Genomic DNA, 23737 nt, shown 5'->3' with positions numbered 1-23737 from the left:
ATATGAGTTAAAACGTTTCTATGCAGTTTTCATGCAAATGTACCAAAGTGGTTAAATATATTTTACATCAAAGGTCTTTGAAACTATTTAGCTCACATTTGATTGATGTTTGTTGGTGTTTCCTTTTTTTTTTTTCTCGGTCATGCCGTGTTTTTTTTTTTTTTTTTCATGCGCCATAAGTTACTTATGAATGGTGATATCACACAAAGGACGAAAACACAATGTCGAATGCTGCAGGCTGTGCAAGGAGAAACACTGGAATGCTGTTGGTGTTTGACATTCCTCCCTTCTCTGTTGTTTCCCTCCCCTTCTTTCCCTTAAGCACACACACATGCGCACACACACACTCACACACTTACACTCGTTGCACCGAGGTTTTCTTTTCTTTCTATTTTCTGTGTTTTTACCTGCTAATGATTGTTTGAGGCACTGCGCTGTTCCGTCCCATTTAAAACTATTGCAGCCTTTAGATTTTAACCCCTAATGGAACAGTGTTTAAATTTTTTGAGTGGAAACGGCAAAAAAACACGTGAAGTGGCTAGTTAATTGTGATCGAAACACTCTCGTCAACTACTTTTTAGCAAACAACTGATGAATCCATTCAGTGTAAATATTTTTCAATAAGCATAAATCAGCATTGGTTAAATTGGTGATTCAGGTTTGTCTATTCATTCAGCCACTGTGCTTTGCTATATTGTAGAGTTAGAAATGGTTTGCATATCTCTGCAAGACATGGGCCTGTATGAAAACAAAACCTTAAAACTAAAATGTCAAACTAGGTTTAATTGCGTTTATTTGAAACAAACAAACAAAAAAACACCCAATGTATTCAAACTGGGTTACATTATGACAGTTGTCTACAACATTATGTTGGTGAATTTGATTTATTGACTTAGGCTCAAATACAGACTTGTTTAATTTATATACTACCAATGTGAAGAGTATTATACCTGCTGCTATGTTTTTAATAGAGTAACAATACCGGAACAAGCTTTATTATCTGGTTAGTTAGTCGGGTTGTGTGCTTCGGTAGCCAGCCTGCAGTCCGCTGCTTAACATATACTTGTAGATTCAAAACTGTTGTGTGTTGTGTGATTTTAAACAGTTACTTAATAGGAATGATGTGTTGCATTCCTTTAATGTCCACACCAGGACTGTCTGTGTTTTGTCAGACTGGAAATATTTTTAAACACTAAAGTACCTGAGATTCAGCAAGCTGACTGGCTGTGCATAGCAACAGGTGGGATGCTGTGTTAATCAATGTTTAATAAATCTGGAGATGAACTTCAATCACTTCAGTAATTTCTCTGACATCCCATTAAAAGCACTTGGTAAAATGAAGTTATAGCTTGATACATACCTCATCCTAATTTGTATATGCTACTAACATTTATGAGCAAAGACATAGACAAAGAAGAGAAGTAGCAGTGTAGTTTAACCTTTATGTGGTAAGAAACACACAACATGTTAATCTTTAGAAAGAGAAACTTCACAATATCATATTGTAGAAATACGTTATAATTTATCATTCTTCTTTTCAAATATTTCACCTGATGGGTGAAATATTTGGGCCAGCATGCCTCTGTGGGTTTTAAATTTCTGGAATGTTCACTGTTATTTAGAAATGTGCCAGCTTTTTTGGTCAGGAAGCACAATATACATATATTGTCTTTCTATTATTAGAATGGTCATATGTGGTTTGTAGAGACCCAACAAGGTCAGCTTGTAAAAGATTTGCTTTATATGTGGGGTGTGGCACCAGTAAAGCAAAACGTCCGCAGTACGCTTGCAAGATAATTTAACATATGAATGTAGCACATAGTTTTCTGGAACATACAGAGAGTGACTTGGTGTGCAGGCTATTAAAGAGTTGCTCCTTTTGTATTGTGGCTGCCAGCATGTACGCTTCTTTTCCCTCATTGGGGGATCATGTGAATGACTTCAGTTACAGAAATCCTGAAACAGTCCTTAAAGGCCATTGTTGTATTTGTTGAAAGTAACACAGATTCATTTCATCCTCCTGTGCATTCCAACCAAAGCTTCCCATGCAATCCCTATGAATTCATCTGATATTTTTGAACTTTATGCAGGAACAGCAACAGTTTGAATTGTCCTGACTAAATTGTGAACATCTCTTATTCTCATTAGTGAAAACAGCAAACCCCCCATTGGCAAACTAAATTAAGATCATATGCAATCGTGTAAATATTAGGTCATCTTCTGGGTGTTGCAAACAACACTGCTTAAATCTTTCTATGTGAAACGAATCCATGGTGTGGAGTTTTTACAATCATACTGTTGATTCATTGCATTGTTGCATATACAAGCTTTCTAGTGCATCTTTGTGTGAGAACATATGCCTGGCATAGATAAAAAGGAATCAATAATCTCAAAGCATTTAAGTTTGATGGCTGAGACTATTTGGAAAAGTCTAAGATTAATGCCATCATTGCTTTCATAATTACACAAAACAAAGCGATTAAAGCTGAGTGCCTCAGAGCTTAGCGAGGCAGGGGACAAGCGGTTTGACTCACGAGTAGGTGCACATCGTTCTCCTTCTTGAACAAGCGTTGGTGTCATTGTTGTGCCACACGACATAGTGCCACTCTTTGGGTGTGGGCATGTGGATGGTTACATATTTTAGCCCAGTGTGAACAGTAGACAAGCCACCATGCATGTGTGTATCTGTTTGTGCGTGCGTTACGCGCTGCTTGTGCAGACCGACAAAGGCCAGCAATTGTGCCGTGCATGGTTTACTTCCATTTGACCCAAGCCAGAGCGTGGTGTGAAATGTGATTTATCTCCATCAAGCTTTGGCCTATGCTCAGGAAGACAAAGATTTTCATTGAACAGCCCACAAGACAGCATTATTTACTGACCTCCAGATTGGAGCGTAACATTGTGGCTGTTTGTTGTAATATAAAATATCATCTCCGTCCTCTCTGAACTCTACACCAGGAGACATCAGGTTGGGCTTAATTCTTCAGTTTGTTCATGTAAAAGAGACCTGTAATGTTGCTTTTGCATCGATAATTTCATACCAGAAGGCAGAATAAAAAAAAAATGCTGTTATTTTGTTCTTCTAAATTAGTATTTTTATTTATCAGTAGCTGTACAAAAACCCAGAAACAACATGCATGTTGGATCTTCCTTCACATATTTAGAAAGTTTCTTTGATTGCAAATTAGTTCATTTTTTTTTAAAGGTAGTGAATTTAGACCAGATTTACACATCAGATTGTAGTATGGAAGAGAATGGGAAATCTTTAACCAAAAAGCTTTCCCACAGACAACAAGTGGGAATGTTTTCTGATTTAGCTAATAATTCTCATCATAAAAGTACAATTAGACATTCATTTTTATGACCTATTTCAATGTAAAGTGTTCAATACTGATAACTAAATAGATAGTAACAATTATGCCCTGGATATTTTCTCACAGCCTGTAATCCTGGCTATTCAGAAATATTTACTGAAATATTAATACATTTAGCTACGTGGGTGAGGAATGTAGTGACCTAGTAGCCCAAGTGTGTGAAAATTGATCAAAACATCCAGATAATAAGATAGTAGACTTCTATGTATCATCTTTAGGCATCGTGATTGAAACAGAGTAGAAATGATTAGACGTATTGCTTTGAGTGGAGGAGAATTCTGAATATGAGAAAGGGTGGGGAAAGTCCCGAGATTTGCCTTCTCTGGACTGTTCACCTTGTTTTTGTCTGCTTTTCCAATCACATTCTGACGCACGCTGACTGTAACATGTGCACAACAGTATGCTCTGGTGTCCTGGTGTTTCAAAAACAGCTCAGCCCAACGTTATATTCTGCTGAGACTCTCCCTAGTTTTCCAAGCGTTTAGCAGCAGGCCCACGACTGACACTTTAGTTCTTTTTTACTTCGAACTTAATGGCTTTCTTTTGTTCTTTGTTTCAACCACACTTTTAGTTTTTAAGAACCACTGACCTGCTTTTATGCATTTTGATTGTTACTGGTGAATTATCACAGACTCTGTGACAAAAGGCTGTGATATTCTTGAAACCCTTTGTACTCTGAGTCTGCAATACATTAGGGTTTAGAGTTCCGGAAAAAAAATCTAGAGAATTAGCTTAAGACATCTCAGTTAATCACATGATTTACCTGTTTTTGCTGGCGTTCATCTATCTGTACAGCTAAGACACCACCCTGAATCTGAAGCAGCAGACCTTGAAGCCTGTGTGAGGTTTAGGCTGAGATCGTCCGCTTGGCCCCAGTGCTGTTTGTGTGGGCCAGCAAAGCTCCCTTCGGGGTAATACTGTTTAGTTAGAGGTTTCGCTCTCATACTCTCTCTCTCTACTTCACGCTGAGCTAAAAGTATTTTATTTCCAAATTACCATGGCAACATTTTTTTTTTTTTACCTTGCTAGATAAAGAGGCTTGTGGAGCAATTCCAGGAAATGGGGTTACTTCCTCACTCAGCGCCAACAACTTCCTGCCCTCTCCTGTATGGATATGTGCCAGTTGTCAGCGACAGCCGCTTGTGCGCTGCCTTTTGACTCCAGTTTCATAATTACTTCCTCTTATCAATCCACAGCTTTTAGCTCAAAACCTCTTTTCTTCATTCTGCTTACCTTCATGACTTTAATTTCTTTGTGGATTGAGCAAACCAGAATTTGTTTGCTTTTTTTGTTTTTAACAGCAAAAAGATGTCCATCCTACTGTTCTGCTGAAGACATTTTGGTGTCACATTGCTGTAAAACACCAAAAATGTTAAAGAACTAGAAGAAGTTGTGTTGCACTGCTGTTACACTAAAGCATTTTTAATGTAGTCCTGAGTAGTCTGTGGTAAAACCAGCTAACTGCTTACTGTGAAGACTACAGTAATTGCTTGGCTGTGATTTGTCTGTGTTGAAAGTGTTGCACACAGTGTGGGGTATCTTTTTTCAATGTAATCCAAGCTGCTTTGCTGAATTATCTCAAGCATCTCCACTCTGTAGAAGAATTCATACCACAAACATTCGTCACATGTGTTTCAGAGTATCTGTGATACACCAGCATGCCACATTACAGATATATCGCACAGGTTGTGGCACGTTTTTAATACTTGCACAGTGTAACAACATTGATTTCTTCTCCAAGAGCTACTGAGGTATTTAAAGACGTATAAGTGCCATTTTAACACACAGCCTAGTTAATTACTGTGATTCTTATTTGAAATGATAGAAGCAAAAACAAAATCTTACAAAAAATTGTGTCGCGTCTTTGTCTTTTAGCTGCTGGAAAAGGTGTTGCAATATTAAGGGCGAGGGCCTGGTTTGATTATATTAGGTAAACATGGATTAACTGCATTGTTGACACAGGGCTTTGTCGTACTAACTTCTTTTCCTGTATTTTTTTCACCCAAAACTTATGAAAATACGGCACTGTTGATTTTTAGCTTTTGAAGGTTTTTAGAACATGTACAGGACTTTCTACATGTAGTCATTTTTGCTTGGTTACCTTTTTACCTAAGTGAACAACTGCTTTCTGATGCAATTGCAACTCAGGCCTCGCAGAAAAGTCCTCCATCAGAAAACAGGGGCGACGCGGTTTGCTAAACCTCCCTCTGCTATTATCCGCATTATGGGAATAGTTGGTGGTAAATGAAGCACGACAATAATTTCAATGTCACACTGAAATAAACTGACGATAGAAACAAGGGTGAACAATTTTGTTTATCTGCCATTTCTGTTTTATTCTAACTGTAAGCAAACCTGTCTCCAGTGTTATGATTTTGGGGTGATATGTGTGTAGTTTTCATTCCTGATCCCTGATATTAACTGCTTTCAGAATGCAGTTGTTGAAGTAATCAGATGATATACAGTGACTCTCGCGTGTACACACCCCTTTTAAAATTCCTGGTTTTGAAACTCAACAAACTAAGGAAATAAATAAACTGTAAAACTTTTTTACTGAAATAACTTTGGTGTCATTAGTTGATTTAATCTCAGCATTTAGTCTTCTTTATTTTGCACTTGCCTTTAATTCTAGTGAATTTGATAAACCTGAAATAAAGTTCACATGTCCTAGTATCCAGTGTTTCCTTTAGCGGTAGTTTACAGAGAGGTTGCAGAGCATCAAAATAGCCTGGTTGTACAAAGATACTAGATAAAAGGTGGGAGTCTTTAGTCATGATTCAATTGGATTGCACTGCAGAAGGCTACGATGTGATTTTAAACTGACTAGACGTATCGCACGCACGCACGCACACACACACACACACACACACACACACACACACACACACACACACACACACACACACACACACACACACACACACACACACACACACACACAAAGCAAGACATTTTCGTTAATGACACCAAAGTGACAATATTGCTGTCATGTTTTCTATCTGTAGCAGTTTAACTTATGTGCTAGAAGACTCAAGAAGAAGATGTATCTAGCTTTTCAGCATCACGTTGAGTCCAATCAAATATCCAAATCGACACAAAAATGAATTCGCTGAAGAAATGGGAAGCTTTGAAGTTGCCTTGTTAGAGTGTCCAGAACTAAATCTGATAGGAAATCTTGGAGGTCATCTCAAGAGAGCTTTGGACAAGAGTTCACCCCACAGTCTGATAGAAATGCTGAACTTTTGCAGTCTCAAGTAGACAAATATTATCAAGTTCAGATGTTCCATGCTGATAGACTTCAACAAAAGCCAGATGCTGAATTTCAATCTAAATGTGCTCTAGGAAGTAACAGTTAAAGGGTGTACAAAGTTATGACACCAGCTTATTGCGCCTTTTCTTTTGTTTTTATATTTCAACCTGAAAGATTTGTTTCCTTTTCAAGAAATTGTGGAGGACTTATGGTACTGCAGAGAAAAAGCAGAACCATAAGTTAATCAAGTTCTAATCATAATCAAGATTTCCCCCAGAAAACTTGCTAAGCACTGTAGTTGGGTGCCAGGGCAGTCATTCATCCAGCAGCCTGTTGTGTTTTTGAGTTAGAAAATGTTTAAAGTTGTCAGGAAATTTGAAAATAGCACTTGATAATTATGTGTTATTGAAATATTGGAAGATTAATACTTGAACGCCAACTATAAAGTCTTAAAAAATGCAAACATTTTAAAAATACTTAAATAAATAACCAATGCTTAGCCTGGTGGGGGCACAAGTAAAGCCTGGTGGCCTGGCAGTCTTATAAAACACCCTGTATCATGTCATATTTTAAAGTTTAAATTTTAACAGGAATGTGTGCACACTTGAGTAAAAAGGAATCGTTATCCACACAATATGATTAGATGTTATGCTCTAAACAAAGCACACATGTAGTGAAACAGGTCAAAAACTTTTTAATGCTACTGTTTGTGTTCATGTCCTTCCCACAGTCGTCAAAACATCTCATGGAGTTTAGCAGACCACCCTGACATTCTGTGTGTTCATTGATGTTATCGTCTGGAGGTTATTGAAAACTGGAAACCGTAATCTGTTATTTGCAGTCTGATAATATCTGTCAAGACCCAGCTACTATCAGTCGGCTTCCTTCAAGGCTCCTCTGTCTTATCAAATTGTAAACACTAACATTCAGTTTTCACTGAGTTTGTTTTACATGTAAATCTTTCATGTTGAGCATACTTATGCAGACCAAAAGCACACAAAGCTAAAAGGTGAAATAAAGACTTTTATTGAAATGACAAGGATCCATTTCATGGTTGAAGTCAGTCAGGCAGGTAATGTCCACACAGTCTGTTTTTTGTTTTACTGTTGACTTGGTCGATCGGGCCAGTGTAGGTTCTCACTCCTGGGAAATATTTCTGTCTGTGCTCCATTGATAGTGAGGTGAGAGAATAGCCATGCAAAAAAGCTCTAATACTGGTGTTCACATTCAGAACCACAGTCTGTATGTTTGTGAACTTCCTGCTTGTTTTATTTTTCAATAAGTCTGCTTTGGAAACATTTTCCAATTGTTCAGTCAGAGCATTGGTAACCCCTGCAGGATAAGGTTGTTGACCTTTATGTGTCTGCTGATGTGGTATTATGCAGGATGTCCCAAATTTGGTAAGGCTATCGCGACTGTGGTTACAACAGATAGAATCGGAAGCTTGTCAAACCTTTTGGGGTAACAAAGGCCTTTGGTCTGAGCTTCTGTTCTTTGTTTATCTATGTTTAATTAAAATGGATGAACTAAGTAATGAGTAATAAAAGTTGTAAGGCCAGAGTGAATTTCATGTTGCAGGCAGAACCACAGACATAAAAAGTATACATGTTGTCTGAAATAAAGCCTTTTTCTTCATTTTGATTTTTTCTTTGCTAGAGATCCATGTCTATTTTGGATCTTTTGCTGTGTGGCTTGCTTAGGGTGTTTTTAGCTTTCTGGCTAGCATATGTGTGGTGATGTAGTCAGCAACAACATCTGTTTGAAAAGCTAGTTTTAAATGCTACACAACTTAAAGAGGACTAATGTTAATTCAAAATCTATAAAGGTTTTACCAGAAGAATTTCTGTGTAGATGAGATTTTGTGTTGCTGTGGATCCATATATACCTCAAGTTGGTAATTTTAACAGCAATAACTTTGATAAAAGAATATTCTGCATGACTACATCAGCGTCTGACATCTGAAAATCTCAGGGAATGCTCTCTCAACTTAACACATCCAAAGAAGCTATGTTTATTCGGCTATTATTCATGTTGATTCGTACTGGGCAGTTTCTCTTGATCAGCACTGATTAATGAGCAGGTCAAATGGAGAAAACCGGAATAGTTGCATTTAAATATATCAAAACTCAGAACTCCCACCATGTTTGACCTGTAATAACATCAAACATTGTGTATTTTGATGCAGTTCTGAGTTTGTTGAGAGATGGATAAAAGTTAGTGAAATGTTCTTAAATGGTGTCTAGTTTGCTCTTAGATTCTTAACTAATAACTTTGTTAAAGAACCGAGATTTCATGTATCTTATGTTTTATTGGTTATTGCCCTGACCAATATGAGCAGACTGGACCTAAAACTCACTATCATCCAGGAAAAACTTAACCGGTTCATCTTGCATTTTCCATCTTGCTATTGAATTACCACATTCCTCAATATCTTAGAGCAGCAACATATCAGGACTTTTGTTCCTTTTAACATACATGATGGTGATCAGTGAGTGGAACAAGACTTCATTTCTACTTACTCGTCGAAACCATAATTTCACTCAGTACTTTCACAATGTGGTTTATTTATGTTAGTGTAGTGCTAATGGTTGCTATTTATCAGAATTTGTGTTTAATAGATTCATGTACTTCTCTTGTCCTGATGTAGAAAACATTAAAGTGAAATAAAATTCTACTTACTTTTGCCAGGATGAAGAAATTATTGTTGCAGTATTTGCATGATCTACTTCTGCAGTCCCAAAATAGCTAAGCATTTTCTGTGGTTTTCATTATGCAGCAGCCTATACTTTTTTTTTTTTACTCAAAAGATATCTAGTAGTAGCAAAGGCTGAGTGTCTGTGTGTGTGGATGCCTGTAGGATTATAAATTTCACGGGGTTTGCGTATTGTATCTCCATGTCTAAATGGGTATGCCTGTTTGCCACACTCTAAGGCATCAGTTTGCAGTTGCTCTGCTGCCTCGGCAGCTCAGAGATACTTCACACACAACCATTTGCAATAAACTTCTGACACTTCATAAGTACATGAAGTAGTCCAAATATTGGTGTTTGTGTCATCACAGGGACTTCCTAAGTTGAGTGACATTGAGATTAATCTAGGTGCAGGAAGTAACACAACTGCTGAGTGCACTTCCTGTAATGCAATGACTGTTTTGCAAAGACACAGTTTCTTCAAAATCAGCTGACCTGCCCCCGTGTTTTGAAAAAAGCATCTTAATACATTAGAGACTGTTTAGGAAGAAAATACTTGGTAACACTTTATTTGAAGGGGGGGTTGAATAAGACTGTCATGACACTTTCATAAACATGACATAACACCTGTCATGAACATGAATAAGTCTTCATGAATATTTATGACTGTTGTCATAAAGCGTCATTCGATAAATTATGACACTTTTAATACAAAGTTGACATTATTCAAAATGTCTTTGTTATGACAACTTGACATTAACCAAGAAATCATTACTGTTTAAACTTTATCTTTAATAACATAAAGTTACCTAATTTTTAAAGTGCAATCAGTAATACTTTTATAACAAATTTATGTCAATTAATAAAAAACATCCATTAAGCGTTGCTTTCCAGCTGTATCACATTAATAAATAAAATGTGAAAACTCTATTTCTGCTTGGCATGTTGTCTTGGCCTGGTGCGCGTGAGGACCTCTTGAGCCATGTGTCTGGTGGCTTGAAGGCACAATGGCTGATGTGTCTGGCAATAAGTGTTTCATTGGTAGGGGAATAGTTGGCCTTTGTTGTCTTCTGCAAGATAATTCCCCCCCCCCTGCCTAGCCATCCGGCTTGCTCGTGGCTGATGACTTGTTCCAGGATGGCTTTGCCAAGTTGGGAAAGAGAGTACAGAGTCTGCTGCCTAATGTTACAGCTAAAATAAGCAAAGAGGGGAGATTTAGAGCAGGCTTTTGGGATCTTACCATTTCCTTTGAAAGATTTCCAGGATTAACGGGCAATGCTAAGTTTAATTTTAACTCAATTTTAGCTTGCATTTTCCTCCTTGTAGAAACATTTTTTTCACTTAAAGCTATAATATGTAACTTTTACGTTTGTTATATATTTTTTATTTTGTGACAGTATAATAGGAGACACAATCTGTGAAAAGATCAATTTCCTCCACTTCCTTCCTGAGCTTATTATTGCTGTCTGAAGAAATGCTCCACTCCCAACCTAGAATAACCAATTAGAGCCAGGAGGAGGGTCTTGGCACTGTCAATCAACCACGTGTACTAACTACTTAGTGTGCTGGTGGCCGAGAAACACCTCAACATTACAGGAAAACTGTGTATTCGCTAGGGCTGAATAAATAAATCGATTTGGTGATATATATCGATATTTTCCGCCCTCGGAAAGTATCGATATTTCATCCGCGAGTATCGATCCGTTAAACCATAGGGGTCCATAGCCTGACAGCTCTATTTAACCTCTATTTTGTTACGGCGTAGCAGCAAGACTCCGCCTCCCTCAGTCTAACTTTCAACTCGAGCTTAAAGTGCACATTATAAACTATACACTAGTTTTTAAATTCTGTTAATAGGCCAAGTATAACCGGAGTTATGCTAAAATTAGTAAACCATATTTTTCCGAATGTCAGAGAAATGTCAAAAGCGCCGCCATTCCCCGGCTTTTCCGATTATGTGAGAGGGAATGAGCTTCCAAACGTACAAAACGAAACGAAACATTAGATTCTTGTGTTTTTGGAAATGTAAAATCTTCAATAAATAACAATGGGCTGTATTTTGTTGCTGAGGAACGAAGTAAAGTTGCGCAAGTAACCGTGAAAGAGAAGTGTAACGGAGAAGCGGAAAGGAGTAGCGGCACGAACGGAGCAGCTGCAAAAGCAGTGAAATTGCGAAATTAATGCAAATTTTGACTGGTAGCATTCACTTCGTAATTAGTTTTTAGCTTAGCGGTTTCTGTTCTGTATATAAAGGATTACCTGAAGAATGAACATGGGTTGATAACATCCGAAGCGGGCGCGCAGCGGCGCTGTGTTTTGAGCAGGAAGACGAAGAGGAAAAACCCCCAGCCGGAATCCGCAGCGCAGTGAGGATTTCCATGATAACAATGGCTGATCGATCATTCTTATTAGCAACAGACAAAAAGTATCAGAGCGTGAGAGTACTATGAGATGCTGGCAGTCTGAGAGGCAGCTTCTCAGAGATCCAAGCAGGGGAATAGCGGCACTGCGTAGCTGCAGGGAGTCGATCACTGCGGGGTGAGGTGGAGCCACTACTTTAGCAGTTAGATGAAAGCAGCTTACAGCCACGGCTAACTCCGGGAGACAAGGTAGAAAAGCCTTTTTCCCCATAGTCCAAAAGACTGCATTTGTGGCTGCATTTTTACTCCAAAATGCAGCCACAGTGTCCAAAAGAAAAAAACATAAGTGCAATCATTTGCATATTGAGAGTCTACAGAAGCTGATAATCTCCCCACTCTGCTCCTGGATTACTGTTTAAACTTTTGAGTTTTATGTCAAATCCACATGAATTAAATGACAGAAACTAATTCTCTCACTGCGTCTTTGATTCATTTTGTCCAGCTGCAGACTGTTAGACTGTCCAATCAGAGTCAGGTATTGTGTAGTTGGTGCTTTTAATCAGTTTTCAGTTAACTAAATTCAAGTCTAAGGAATACAAAATGTCACTAAAATCACTCTGTCCTTCTAAAATCTTTCAGAAAATCGTAAAAATGCACTGAATCGTAGCGAATTGTATCGCTCAACAAATATTGTGATACATATTGTATCGTGACCAGAATATCGTATCGTATCGTATCGTGAAATTATTGTATCACTACACCCCTAGTATTCGCCATCATCTGTGGCCTTGCTAATTGCCCTGAACATTCACGACTGGGGAGAAGCCGCAGCGTAGCAGAGAGCAGACGGGGAGGAAGTGAGAGGGATGAGCACCGCCACACGAGATGGTGATTGATTGGTTCCGATTGGTTGTATCTAGTTAGCACTTGGAGTACTTGGAGAAGGAAGAGGAGTTTGATTTTTACCCACACATTATGTGTCTCATACTGTCATGGCATAGTGACAGTTTCAACAGATGTAAAAAAAAATACTATTTTTTTACACAAGTTACATACTGAAAGTGACAATATCTCACATTTACATTGGTATACATAAAATAATGTTAAAACAAATCGTCATAATCTCAATGGTTGGTTTTCTAAACACAACCTGTAGCACATACAGGTTGCTACAATATATTCCACATGTCGGAATTTCATTTAATTCATTCAGAGTAGACAACAATTAAGTCATCCTGCCAACACAGATGCATTTCAATAAGGAAATCAATATTTCTATAAGAAAATCAATATTTCTGCCACTGTTACTGTTTTGTTGCACTGTGATAATGTGAGAATTGTCAAATCTTACCTGCAATACATGCTAAAGCAAACATTTCTGAAGTTAGAAGGGGCCTGTTTAATTATATACAAGCTATCTTGTTCTGATTTCTGATCTGTTTTCAATATTTTGACCGAAACTTTAGCAGCAAATTAATTACTGTTACTCTAATTGTCTAACATGACTCACGTCTCTTGCAGGTCTGCAGTGTGTGGATGAAAAGGCGCCTTGTATTAACAACGCAACATGCCTGACCTTTAACAATGGGACAGAATACTGCAGGTAAGATCCACTGGCGAGATTCACAAGCTGTGCAGTTTCATTTCATCAGGTCACACTGTGCATGTCTACAGTAGTAGACATGCATTTATGTAATAGTTGGATATGAAAGCCCAGGCCAAAAAATATGGCTTCTAGGTCAACCACAGTCTCTTCAGGGGATCATGAGGTTTTGTTTGATTGACAGATTGCTTTGTTTGATTAAATACTTTTCCATTAGTAAATAATAAAAAAAAAAAACAATTAAAACTTTTTATTTAATGCCTTTATGTTAGCATCATGTTTCAGGTTTGTTGGAAACTATCTTGTTGCAATAACATTTTACTTTAAGAAGTAACAGACATATTTCCTCTCTCCATGTTATTACTTTTAATGAGTCCAGAACAACACACACACGCACACACACACACATATTCAGTGTGAACAGAATGAAAGGAAACTGTCCAAATCCCAAGGAAATTGAAGTTATCAAAGAGTGCCAAGTCCATGTCAGCTAAAAGCTAAAAATAACATTTTTCCTTCTACTGGAGTAATCAAACCATGTAGGAAAAGGACTGCAACGTAAAGAGTGCAACTACTACTTTTTGATGACTTATCCTAGTTTGTAATTAGGCCTGAGCTTTCTTTTTAATTCTGTTGCCACTCCCAAGCCCAATTCCCAACAAAAAACGCACCATAGCTGGTTCATGAACCTGATCGTGTTTCATCAGATGTGATGAGAATGCTGAAACGTGTCTGTTCCCAGAGCTTTTGGAATGTAAGTACTTGGCTGCCGTTGTAGAAAGTGAAGATAAAACCAACAGCTCTTAATCACTATTAAACACTTTCTCTGTTTAACTGAAGGTCAAGTAAACATTTTTCCTGCAGGTGCAAAGTTACCTGTTGTCAGTTTGCATGCTTGTGAGAATAAAGCTTTGTTGGAGTCAGTTAGGCTTTGACATTTCTCTAATCAAGGCTTTGCATTGTTTAAGGCAAAAAATGAATTGGATTTTGAATTTAAGTCAAAATGATAAATGCAATGTTTGAAGGAAGGTTGGTTTTGATATGATATTCTGTGGTCTTCATTCAGGTTGTTATATCTTGAGAGATAAGAGATGGTCATGGTGACCACGTAAAGGATGTACATAGTGTGAGAACTGTAATATTGGTAGAAACTTTTCAGCAACCAAAAAAGACCTGAGTTTAAATGTGGAACTGTGTGTGCAGTTAACACAAACATGAGCAGAGTTTTAGGGAACCGATGTTTTACAGTATGGTTATTATATATATATATATATATATATATATATATATATATATATATATATATATATATATATATATATATATATATATATATATATATATATATATATATATATATATGCTAATGATGAGAAAGACAGTTAAAGACAATATGAATTAGGCCGAAGAGTAACCGGCTGTATATCGGTAGATTATGTTCATGTCCTGTCAAGATGCTGTGCTACATTGTACCGTCTGTAGTCACCTTACTCCACTTTTTATGATTTTACTGATGCTAGTCTGGTATTGTTTTGTTAATAGAAGATGGTAAACCCAGATTAAAATGTTGGCTTATAACAAAGTGGCAAGTGGTGACATCATATTGTGTGTGTGGGAAAGTATTTGGTGCAAATGGGGATTTCTTTAAAATATAGGAATTATTTAATTATGCACTTCACCTATTTAAATAATGAATGATTGCTCACCACAGAAAGACTAGAAAAAAACTGATTTGAATTGCCAAGATATTGGTAGAAGGGCTAGCAGCCCTGAGGTCATACATGAGTTTTTCAGCATGGAAGAGTCAGCTGACAGAGAGCAGGCATAGTGTTAGACTGATTAAGTTGCCGATTTTTTTCCTACTGTCTACAAGCAGAACAAAATGTGCATTATCATACAGGCATAGTGTATGTACGCTTGTGTGCACAGTTGCCTCTGTTGAACCTCTTGGCTTCTATTTCTACTATGTTGTCGTTCAAAAGACACATTGTCCAAAAATCTGATTACGCGATTATTAAACTCTGCTGCAAGTTAAACTCAAATAAACAGTCACTGTGGCCTTTTGACATCAACCAGCTACAATATCACATGGATCCTTGTGGAAGTCAAACTGAGTAGCTGAATAATTAAATAAATCCTTATTAGGAAAAGCTAGAGCTATAAAATGCAAACAATTATGCTATCTGTTTGATATTAATAAAAATAACAGCATGTTAGAAATTGATATTTTGTTGTACCTTTTATTAACAGAAAGCACAGAAAAAATGAATTTCTCTGGTTAATCTCAATATTAGCTTTGAATTGTTTCCTATTTTTGATGTATTCCCTCTGTCGTTTTTATGTCAACAAACCTTTAGAAATTTCTGCTGTTAAAGCTGCACTGTTGAATCATATATTTCATATGTGCTCGGTGTTGGTGTTTTGATCAGACATGTTCACCTGTTGTGGCATGTTAAGCCGTTTGGGTTGCTGATGTCTGTTGGTTGCACGTGTGGTTTTGTTGATCTTATTTTATTATCTTAATCTCTACTAATGAGAGGTTAAATTGGACAGAAAGTAACAAAACAATGGAGGGAAATTGTTGTCCAGTCTAGTTATTCACAGTCTATTCAAATATAATCATGCAACTTCGACTGCCCACATATCCCAAATTCCACATAGGAATTTTACAAAGTGGGGCATAACTATGAAGTGGATAGAAAATGACATATTTTTTCAATATTTTTTTTTTTATGAAGACAAATTTGAAGACTGGAAAGCACATGTATATCCTTTATTTTGTTCACCATAATTAAAATCCAGTTTAGCCAAATGTCTTCAGATGTCAACTAGTTAACGTATAAACTCCCTATTTGTGTTTGATGGGTGTTGGGTTTGTTTGGGAACATTAGTACACAAACAGTATAATAAGCACTAAGGAAGACATTAGACAATTTAGAGGAAGTTTAAAGCAGAGTAAGGTTTTACTATTTCTCAAGCTTTGAAAATCACACGAAGCACTGCTCAATTCATCCTCTTCTGAAGGGAAAACATGGGAAAACCTTATACTTGCCAAGAAGAGGTTGTCTGACAGGCTAGGTAAGGAGTGGTTTATTCAGTGAACCAGCTGAATCATCCATTACTAACTGTGCTTGAGCTGCATAGGTCCACTTAGTTGAGAGAATCTGTTGACAGGAAAAATCTTAGTCTTCCAATCCCCAAATATGGCCTCTATGAAAGAAAACCATTCTTGAAAGAAAGCCAAAAGAAAGTAATTTAAAGTTTGCCACAAACCTTGTATGGAAAACAGAAAATGTGTGTAAAAAAAAGTGCAAATTGACATCATGCTTGTGTCAATGTGTCTTCTATTTCACAATTATGTACCATTTTGTGTTGCTGAGTCTGTGTTGCTCTTTTGCATAAAAATATAGCAATGAATATACCTGAATGTTGTGTGGAGTATGATTATCTCATAACCTTGCCTATCTGCCTGCTAAAGGGTAGGCAGAAGAAGCTGCTGCTCACAGTTCATGACTTCACTGACCTGCAGAAATCCAGTACATTCTCTAAATTCTGCAAATTTCATTTTAGTCATGGGAATTTTATTTCTTTTTCCTTTAAACTCTTATTTAAATGAACAAAACATTTCCGCTTCCATAACAAGTTATGGAAGCAGCAGCATAAACTATGATTTCCTCAAAGGCCTGACAATATTGTGGAATTTTATTTTACGATCAGGTCTTCATGGACTGAAATATTTTGTTAGACGAAGTTCACATTCGTGGGAGATGTCAATTGGCTGCTTTTGCAGGGCAGGGTTCAGAAAAGCTGTCTAACCGGTGAAACTGCAAACCATCGGCTTTAGGTGTGTGAGGTGCAAGCTACAAGTCAGTCCCTGTGAGGATCTGTCTGTGTTAGCCTGAATGGTTAGCCTGTTTACTTGCATCACAGTAAACAGGTTACCTGGTAACAGAACTAATGTCATGGTGTTGTTTTCAGGCCTGTGAGGATTCATGTTTAACTTAAGCATGAGTTGAACACTATGTTGTCCAGATCCTCTGAACAAGACCTCTTTGTCTTGCTTTGGCTTCGGAGCAGACTGATTACTTCTTCCTTCCTCTCTCACTTGGTGAAGAAGTTTTTCTTTCCAAAGTTTTTCTGCAGCATTTTTGAAGAGATTTACGGTGTTGTGTGGGTCTGCTGCCTGTTTGATCTGACAGGTAGAATTAACCTGCAGGGCAAGCAGAGGAAGAGAAAGGGCCAAAACAAAAGAGGATGTCTCTTTTTAGGTAATTTGAGAAGAAATACCTCAGAGCACAACTCCTTACTAATGATGAGAGACTGTCGAGTGGGGGGGATGGGAGGCTCGGAAGAAGTGGAGAGAGGAGTGTAATTTCCCTTCTTGCTTTGCCTCCTTCATCAAACTGTCACTCATCCATCCATTTCCCCGTCCAGCCCACTGCTGAAGGGATTTAGATGCCTCTAGACAAGCCACCTGGTCTGTTAATCTTTTCATGACTATTTCCTAATTCTAGATGAGGTTTGGAGGTCATAAATCATTAGTCTTTGTTTTAATAGTCACGACGTGATCTCTATTTAGAATCTCAGGGCTTTGTGAGCTTTGTTCTGAACTTTCCCTTCCTCACTCATTTTTTTCTATTAGTCACCTTATAGAATCACAGGAAACCTTTTTGATTTAAAAAGGCTCTCTCTCTCTCACACACACACACACACGCACACACATACAGTTTCTAGACATCCACTCTAAGTTTTGGGAATGGTTTCAGCACAGAATTCAAATAAAGCTCCCCATACCCAGATGTGGGGACTGTAAGCCAAAGCAGTGATTTCCCAATCTTACACTCCAAAGATTTATCTTCTTCCCACAGCTCAGCCAACAGCAGTGTAGTTGTGGTTCAGACTGGAACCACAGTGATAAGAGTTTCATTGTGAATGTGTGTTTGAACTCTTCTTTGCTGTTTTATCTGGAAGTCTAGGGCAACCAGAGCTGAGTGCTGGCTCACATGCTGCCACTTTAAATAGCTAGCTCTCAGTTAGTGCATAAAATCAATATTTGGATGACTGAGTTTTAACTTTGCCTGACTCATGGGGTGTGTGACACTTCATTAGTACAAAACAGCATTGCATCAACCTTGTGTTGCTGTATCGTTTGCCCTTAACTCCTTTTTCTTGCACAGTTCAGTGGACTGGAAGCTGTAAATAAATTTGGATTCCTTAGAAAGGGGAAGGCTTTCAGAGCAGTGGGGAATGTAGCAACCAGACCATAACCCACATACGGTGGAGTGGCAAGTGTCCCCTGTCACACATGAATGTCACACTATGAGGTTAAATGTACGTCTGTTGTGTCGTAAGGTCACACACGTCCGCACATGTGTTGTGATGATGAGTCCTTCTTTGACACTACTGTAGTAATCTGATTTTTTTAATGAAAAAATTCCAAATAAAGGGCTGCTCTAAGATTGGGAATTAAAAAAAAAATACCGTAAAGTTTGTTTTGTTATTTGAATAAACTTCTTAGGGTAATTGTGATAGTTTGAATCTACATATTTATTCTAGTCAAATTTAGAGTTCCATGATATTTAAAATAATTTGCATTAACCTAAAACATCAACATTTCTCAGTCTTTTAATTCAAAGGTAGTTTTCACAAGAAAGCAAATTGCTACCCCTACAGCCTCAGAACAAATATCTCAAGGTTTTTAAACAAAACTTTTAATAGAACATTCATTTTTTGTCATGAAATGTGTGTTTGTTGATGGGCCACAATGCACACAGGAGCTGGGAGCATGGATCATGTTGAATTTTCTTTAATGGTAAAACTGAAAATTGACTGAAATCAAAGGGAATGTAGGGAGCCAGAGCAGAACAAAAGCAAAATTCAGCACGGTAAAATGGGGAAGCAACAGGGAAATAATAGGATCAAATGGGAAGAGCCAGCAAGAAGTCTGAGCAGGAGAAGGGTTTAAATACTTAGGATGAATGCTGGAGCTAAAGGCCTGGTCTGATTAGCCAAAAGGTTACAGGTGAGAGGGAAGAGAGTAGGCAGAGGCTGAGTACAGAGAGAGAGAGAGAAAGAAAGTAGCACAGGGGGCGAGGGAGAGTACACAAATGTGTCTAAGAGTAACAAAGAATGACTAGACACATAAAAAACTAGAATCACTAAGAAGAACTGAGAAAAGGCAAAACTGAAACAAGGCTGATCTAATCAAAGAAAGACTAAAGAACACATAATAATAATAAAACTAGAACCAAATAATCAAAACACCAAAACAGCTCAAAACAACCCAGGATCTGACATTTTTAAATTTTTAAATTCATAAATAGTTTTCTTCATTGTATGTCCTGAAAAAGCAGTACCAAAAACACATCTTCCAGTTTAGTAAACTAAATTTAAAAACTGAGGTATCTATGAAATACATTGAACTTCATGTTTTTATTTTTCTGTTCAAGGAATCACAGGCAAACATTCAGCCAGACAGTATCTCGAAACGTCCTGCTTTTTTTCAGTTTCTAACCCTGTCATAGGCTGTCATTATTCTGTGTAAGTTACAACAGTTTTTGTTGCGTACTTCCAAATTAGCCAGTGGTGTCCTATGCATAGTGTAGCGCTAGATGTGGAGTTTTTATATGTCGACCGGCCCATTGTTGGAAACCTGACTTTAAGCAACCACAGGAACAGCATAATGACAGAGCAACATACAGAAACAGGCACTAGGAACATTCGCAGGCTGAACGGGACTTGCGCTGTGTACCACGGCAGCTTGGATGAGTCTTTATAGATGCATTTCTAAACATGGCCTGTGATTTTACCACTTGATGCTTGTGTGGACTCCACCCAGCGCGACACTCCTTTTTTCGGTCAACACTGATGGTTTTAGTTTGCCTGCCCGACTTCCTTCTCTTTCTGGTATGTCTCGCGCTCTCTTTACTTTACTTGGCTCTTTAGTTCCACCTCATTTTTCACTCTTCGCTTTATCTTTTGCCGTCATTTGATTTGTGTAACTTTGAATAACCTTGACAGTTGCCATCCCTCCTCCACTCTTTTGTGTAAGAATGAGAAGAAAATATTGGTAAATCATAATGTGGCGGTAATTCACTTCCAAATCATGAAAAAAAGACTCAATGTATAAGTAAAATTACATTTTGTTTCCTCATTTATTCAGCAGGCCCTGCTGTCTGAATTTAACCACTCGAGGCCTCTTAGATGCAACTTTTAAGAAGTTTTCTAATTATTTTGTTGGATATTTTTATTGTATCTGAACAGTTTTTAAGCAAAGGCCAGGCCAGTAAAAGTTCTAGTGATAGACCTGAGAAAAAAAAACTATAGCACTGATTTGTATGCATTTACTTATTTACTTGTCTTTACATTTAATACTTGATTGAAGAAGATAACTGTACATATTTCTGTGAACTCAACATGTTTTAGCGCAAGTCCTTCAAAATGTTTCACATCGCCAGTAATTTTTTAACAACAGCATCACATTGTGAGCGTAGCTACAAATGTTGATTCACCAATCAGGCATTTTGTGTCCTGCACTCTTGTGGGTTTTGTTTGGGGTCTTTTTGTGCCATTTCCAATTTTTACCAGAATGAAATTTGTCTTTAAGTGAAGAATCTCATGTGATGCAAACTTTTTATTAATCGATAATTTTTAATCCAACATGAAATGAATAAATCACAGTAATATCTTCATTTACAGATCAAAGCAACTGCTTCCAAAACTTTATCTTACTTTTCAAAAAGTGCTTGAAAATACGTACTGTTGGTTGATGCTTTTATAGGCCCAAACAATGAAAGTTTTTAGTTGTGTTGCATTTCATGAATTGGATAGAAAATCTGATTTCTCAGTGTTTGACTTGCTGATAAACAATCAAAGCCATTGGAGAGGCTTAAAACCACTAAAATGATTAGCTTATTTCTCAGAAACAGCATTAAATACAGCTGTTTTTAATTAATTTATTAATCTAAAGGGTGAGACTGTTGCTGTTTGCTTTTGCTGCATTTAGTATTCTCTGAAAAAGATACAAGTATTTGATCTGCTGATCACCAATCAGAGCTGGCTGAGGAAACACTGACTGGCTCTGATCATTGATTGATTGCCTCGTCTCTAATACTTCCTTTATTAGTTTTTCTCTACATGAAATGAAATATCGTACAAAGCTCGATCTCCATGCATCCTTGCACAAACATTCAGTGAATAGGCCACCTCTGCTCCAGCCAAGTAAGGGGATGATCCGGGGATTGAAATTTGAGCTGGTTTTTACCCTGTCTTGTTTCTCTAACACCAAGTCTTCACGATGGCCGCAGGGGTTGAACAAGTTATTAACCGTAGCTGAGAAAGGAAAAGTAGCAAGAGGAGGTTGTGGTGATATAACTGTAGCTGAGAATGCAGACGTAGGTGGAAGATTTGGCAGCAATAAAAACATAATTAGGCTGAAGAAAATCTTAGGCCAAAGGAGTGGGGAACAAAGAAATTTTGATATTACATGGGTTAGTTCACTGCTCACTGAAAACCCCCCCACCGCTTGCCAGGATAGGCAGAGGTCAGCATGAGGTAGAGGAGGGGAATGAAGAAAATGAAGGAGCACAGAAAAAGAGAGAAGAAGGGTGTGCATGAGATGGGGGCGTTAATGTGAACCAGCTGTAGAAACCTGACACCCCAAGAGTGGGTTTGAAAGGAGAGGTGGAGGACTGAGAAAGAGAGGGAAAAAGGGGCTGCAGGAAACGGCATGAGATGAGGGACGGAGAAAAGAAGAGGGGGGGAAAAAGTCCTCATGAAGTACAACAAAGAAAGCCATAGATGAGTGAGGCAGCAAAGTCTTTCTCTGGCAGGCTGTTTTATTAAAGTAAAGGTATTGTAAAGGTTTCTGACTAATGATTTGTGAGAAAATATTTGACTTTGTTGTGTGTTTAGAAATTTGTCAAAAGAGTCACATTGGGACCTGTGTTGTTTTTAACCACAGAGTATGTGACAGAGTATTTGGTTAGAGCTTCCTCGGTGAGACACCACTCCCTGACAATAATGTGAATCATGCACAGCCTTGTCTGTTTGCCTCGGGCTCTGGTGATACAGCCAGCGGCTAATAATGAGCTCTCTATCTGGCAGCGAAACCTGAAGGACAGGGTATCGCTTCCTGACGCCACTGCGTTTAGCTCTGTCAACACTGGTTAGATAGCAGCGATTGAATTTTAATAGAGCCTCCCATGCATCTTTCCTGTCAGCACTTTTAAATTTTCACAAAAATCCACGACAAGCAACTAATTCTTGACAGGTGGGGCTGAGTTCAAAGAGACCCCCAGAACAGATGTTTTAGCAATTGAGCTCTGCTCCCCTAAAAAAAAAAAAAAACATTAAAAACACAATAAATCACCAGCAAATCCAATGATTTAAAGTATATTTTATTTTATTAGGTCTGATGAGGTGGCATTGTCTCACTTTGACGATTTTGGCTGTTTCCCACCTTTAAAAAAAACAAAACAAAACAACAACAAAAACAGTTTTAAGTGATGAAAGGTAAACCTTGTATTAACCAGGACACGGGGCTCTTTGTGTGACAGTCTGCTAATGTGATATATGTTGAAGGGCAGAAGGCCATGTCATTACCCTAGGACAGAGGGCGCAGAGGTGGTCCGAACAAAAACGAGCGAGCTTATTTCCCAGGACTGCCGTCTTGTTGTGACACTGTGATGAAGCTGTGTTTGTGTTTACAGTGGGGAGTCAGACTGGGGAGGAAAGTATGTTTATGCGTCGTCTTGAATACTCGTGTTGCGGAGGAGTTGCGCTGCAGACCAGCTGATACGGATGTGAAAAATTGAGTGTGACCATGTCTAATTTGAAGTTTGTCCTGTTTTTGAAGATTTCACATCTCTAATTTATCATCTTGTCTGCCTGTGTGCTGACTTCACAACGCTATTTACGTTCCAAGGGAACTTTTTAGACTTTCAAATCATATTTCCACAAATATGTTGTGCCACAAATATGCTTATGTTGTTCTTTGAATTATTATTTATAGGCCCCAAATATTTGACACAAAACAAATATAACTTTCTAGCATTTCATTTTGTTATTTCTTAGGACATTGTGTGTCAGCTTGTAGAGTTTTAGACATATGGATATTTCACATTAATTTTAGCATTACTGGGAAATTTAAATAATACAAGTAAAAAACAAGGCTAGAACATTCTGTAAAATCTAACAAAGTAGTGAAATTTCTGATGATAGATAGGTTTGGACACCAAAACTTTTATTCCCATGTAAAGTGTCTAAAATCACACACAGGCCTCATGACTAGAACATCGTTACTGTGAATTTTGAAGGAGATTTGCCAGTAAACCTCAGACACACAGTTTGATCCGCTCCTGGCCGATGAAGTAAGAGTGACCTTCATGGTGAGATTGGAAGAGCTGTCTGAGGCGTTCGTAAGGAAGATTGTAGCAGCTTATGTCAACATAGTTGGACCTC

At 37.9% G+C, this 23737-nt stretch overlaps 1 protein-coding gene across 1 annotated transcript in view; it reads left to right on the top strand.

The window, feature by feature from the left end:
- notch2 (notch receptor 2) overlaps positions 1-23737 on the top strand; it is a 53072-nt gene that overhangs the window by 2989 nt on the left and 26346 nt on the right. The window contains exon 2 of the mRNA XM_088004921.1: positions 13195-13276. Coding sequence (XP_087861047.1) covers positions 13195-13276 — 82 coding nt within the window. The remainder of the gene's footprint in view (positions 1-13194; positions 13277-23737) is intronic.

This window comes from Poecilia mexicana, unplaced genomic scaffold, assembly GCF_051168715.1.
Source record: "Poecilia mexicana isolate PSO_F unplaced genomic scaffold, ASM5116871v1 scaffold_4, whole genome shotgun sequence".
NCBI classification, from domain to species: domain Eukaryota; kingdom Metazoa; phylum Chordata; class Actinopteri; order Cyprinodontiformes; family Poeciliidae; genus Poecilia; species Poecilia mexicana.
Note: the sequence above shows the minus strand (reverse complement) of the source record. Positions and strands in the feature narration are given on the sequence as shown.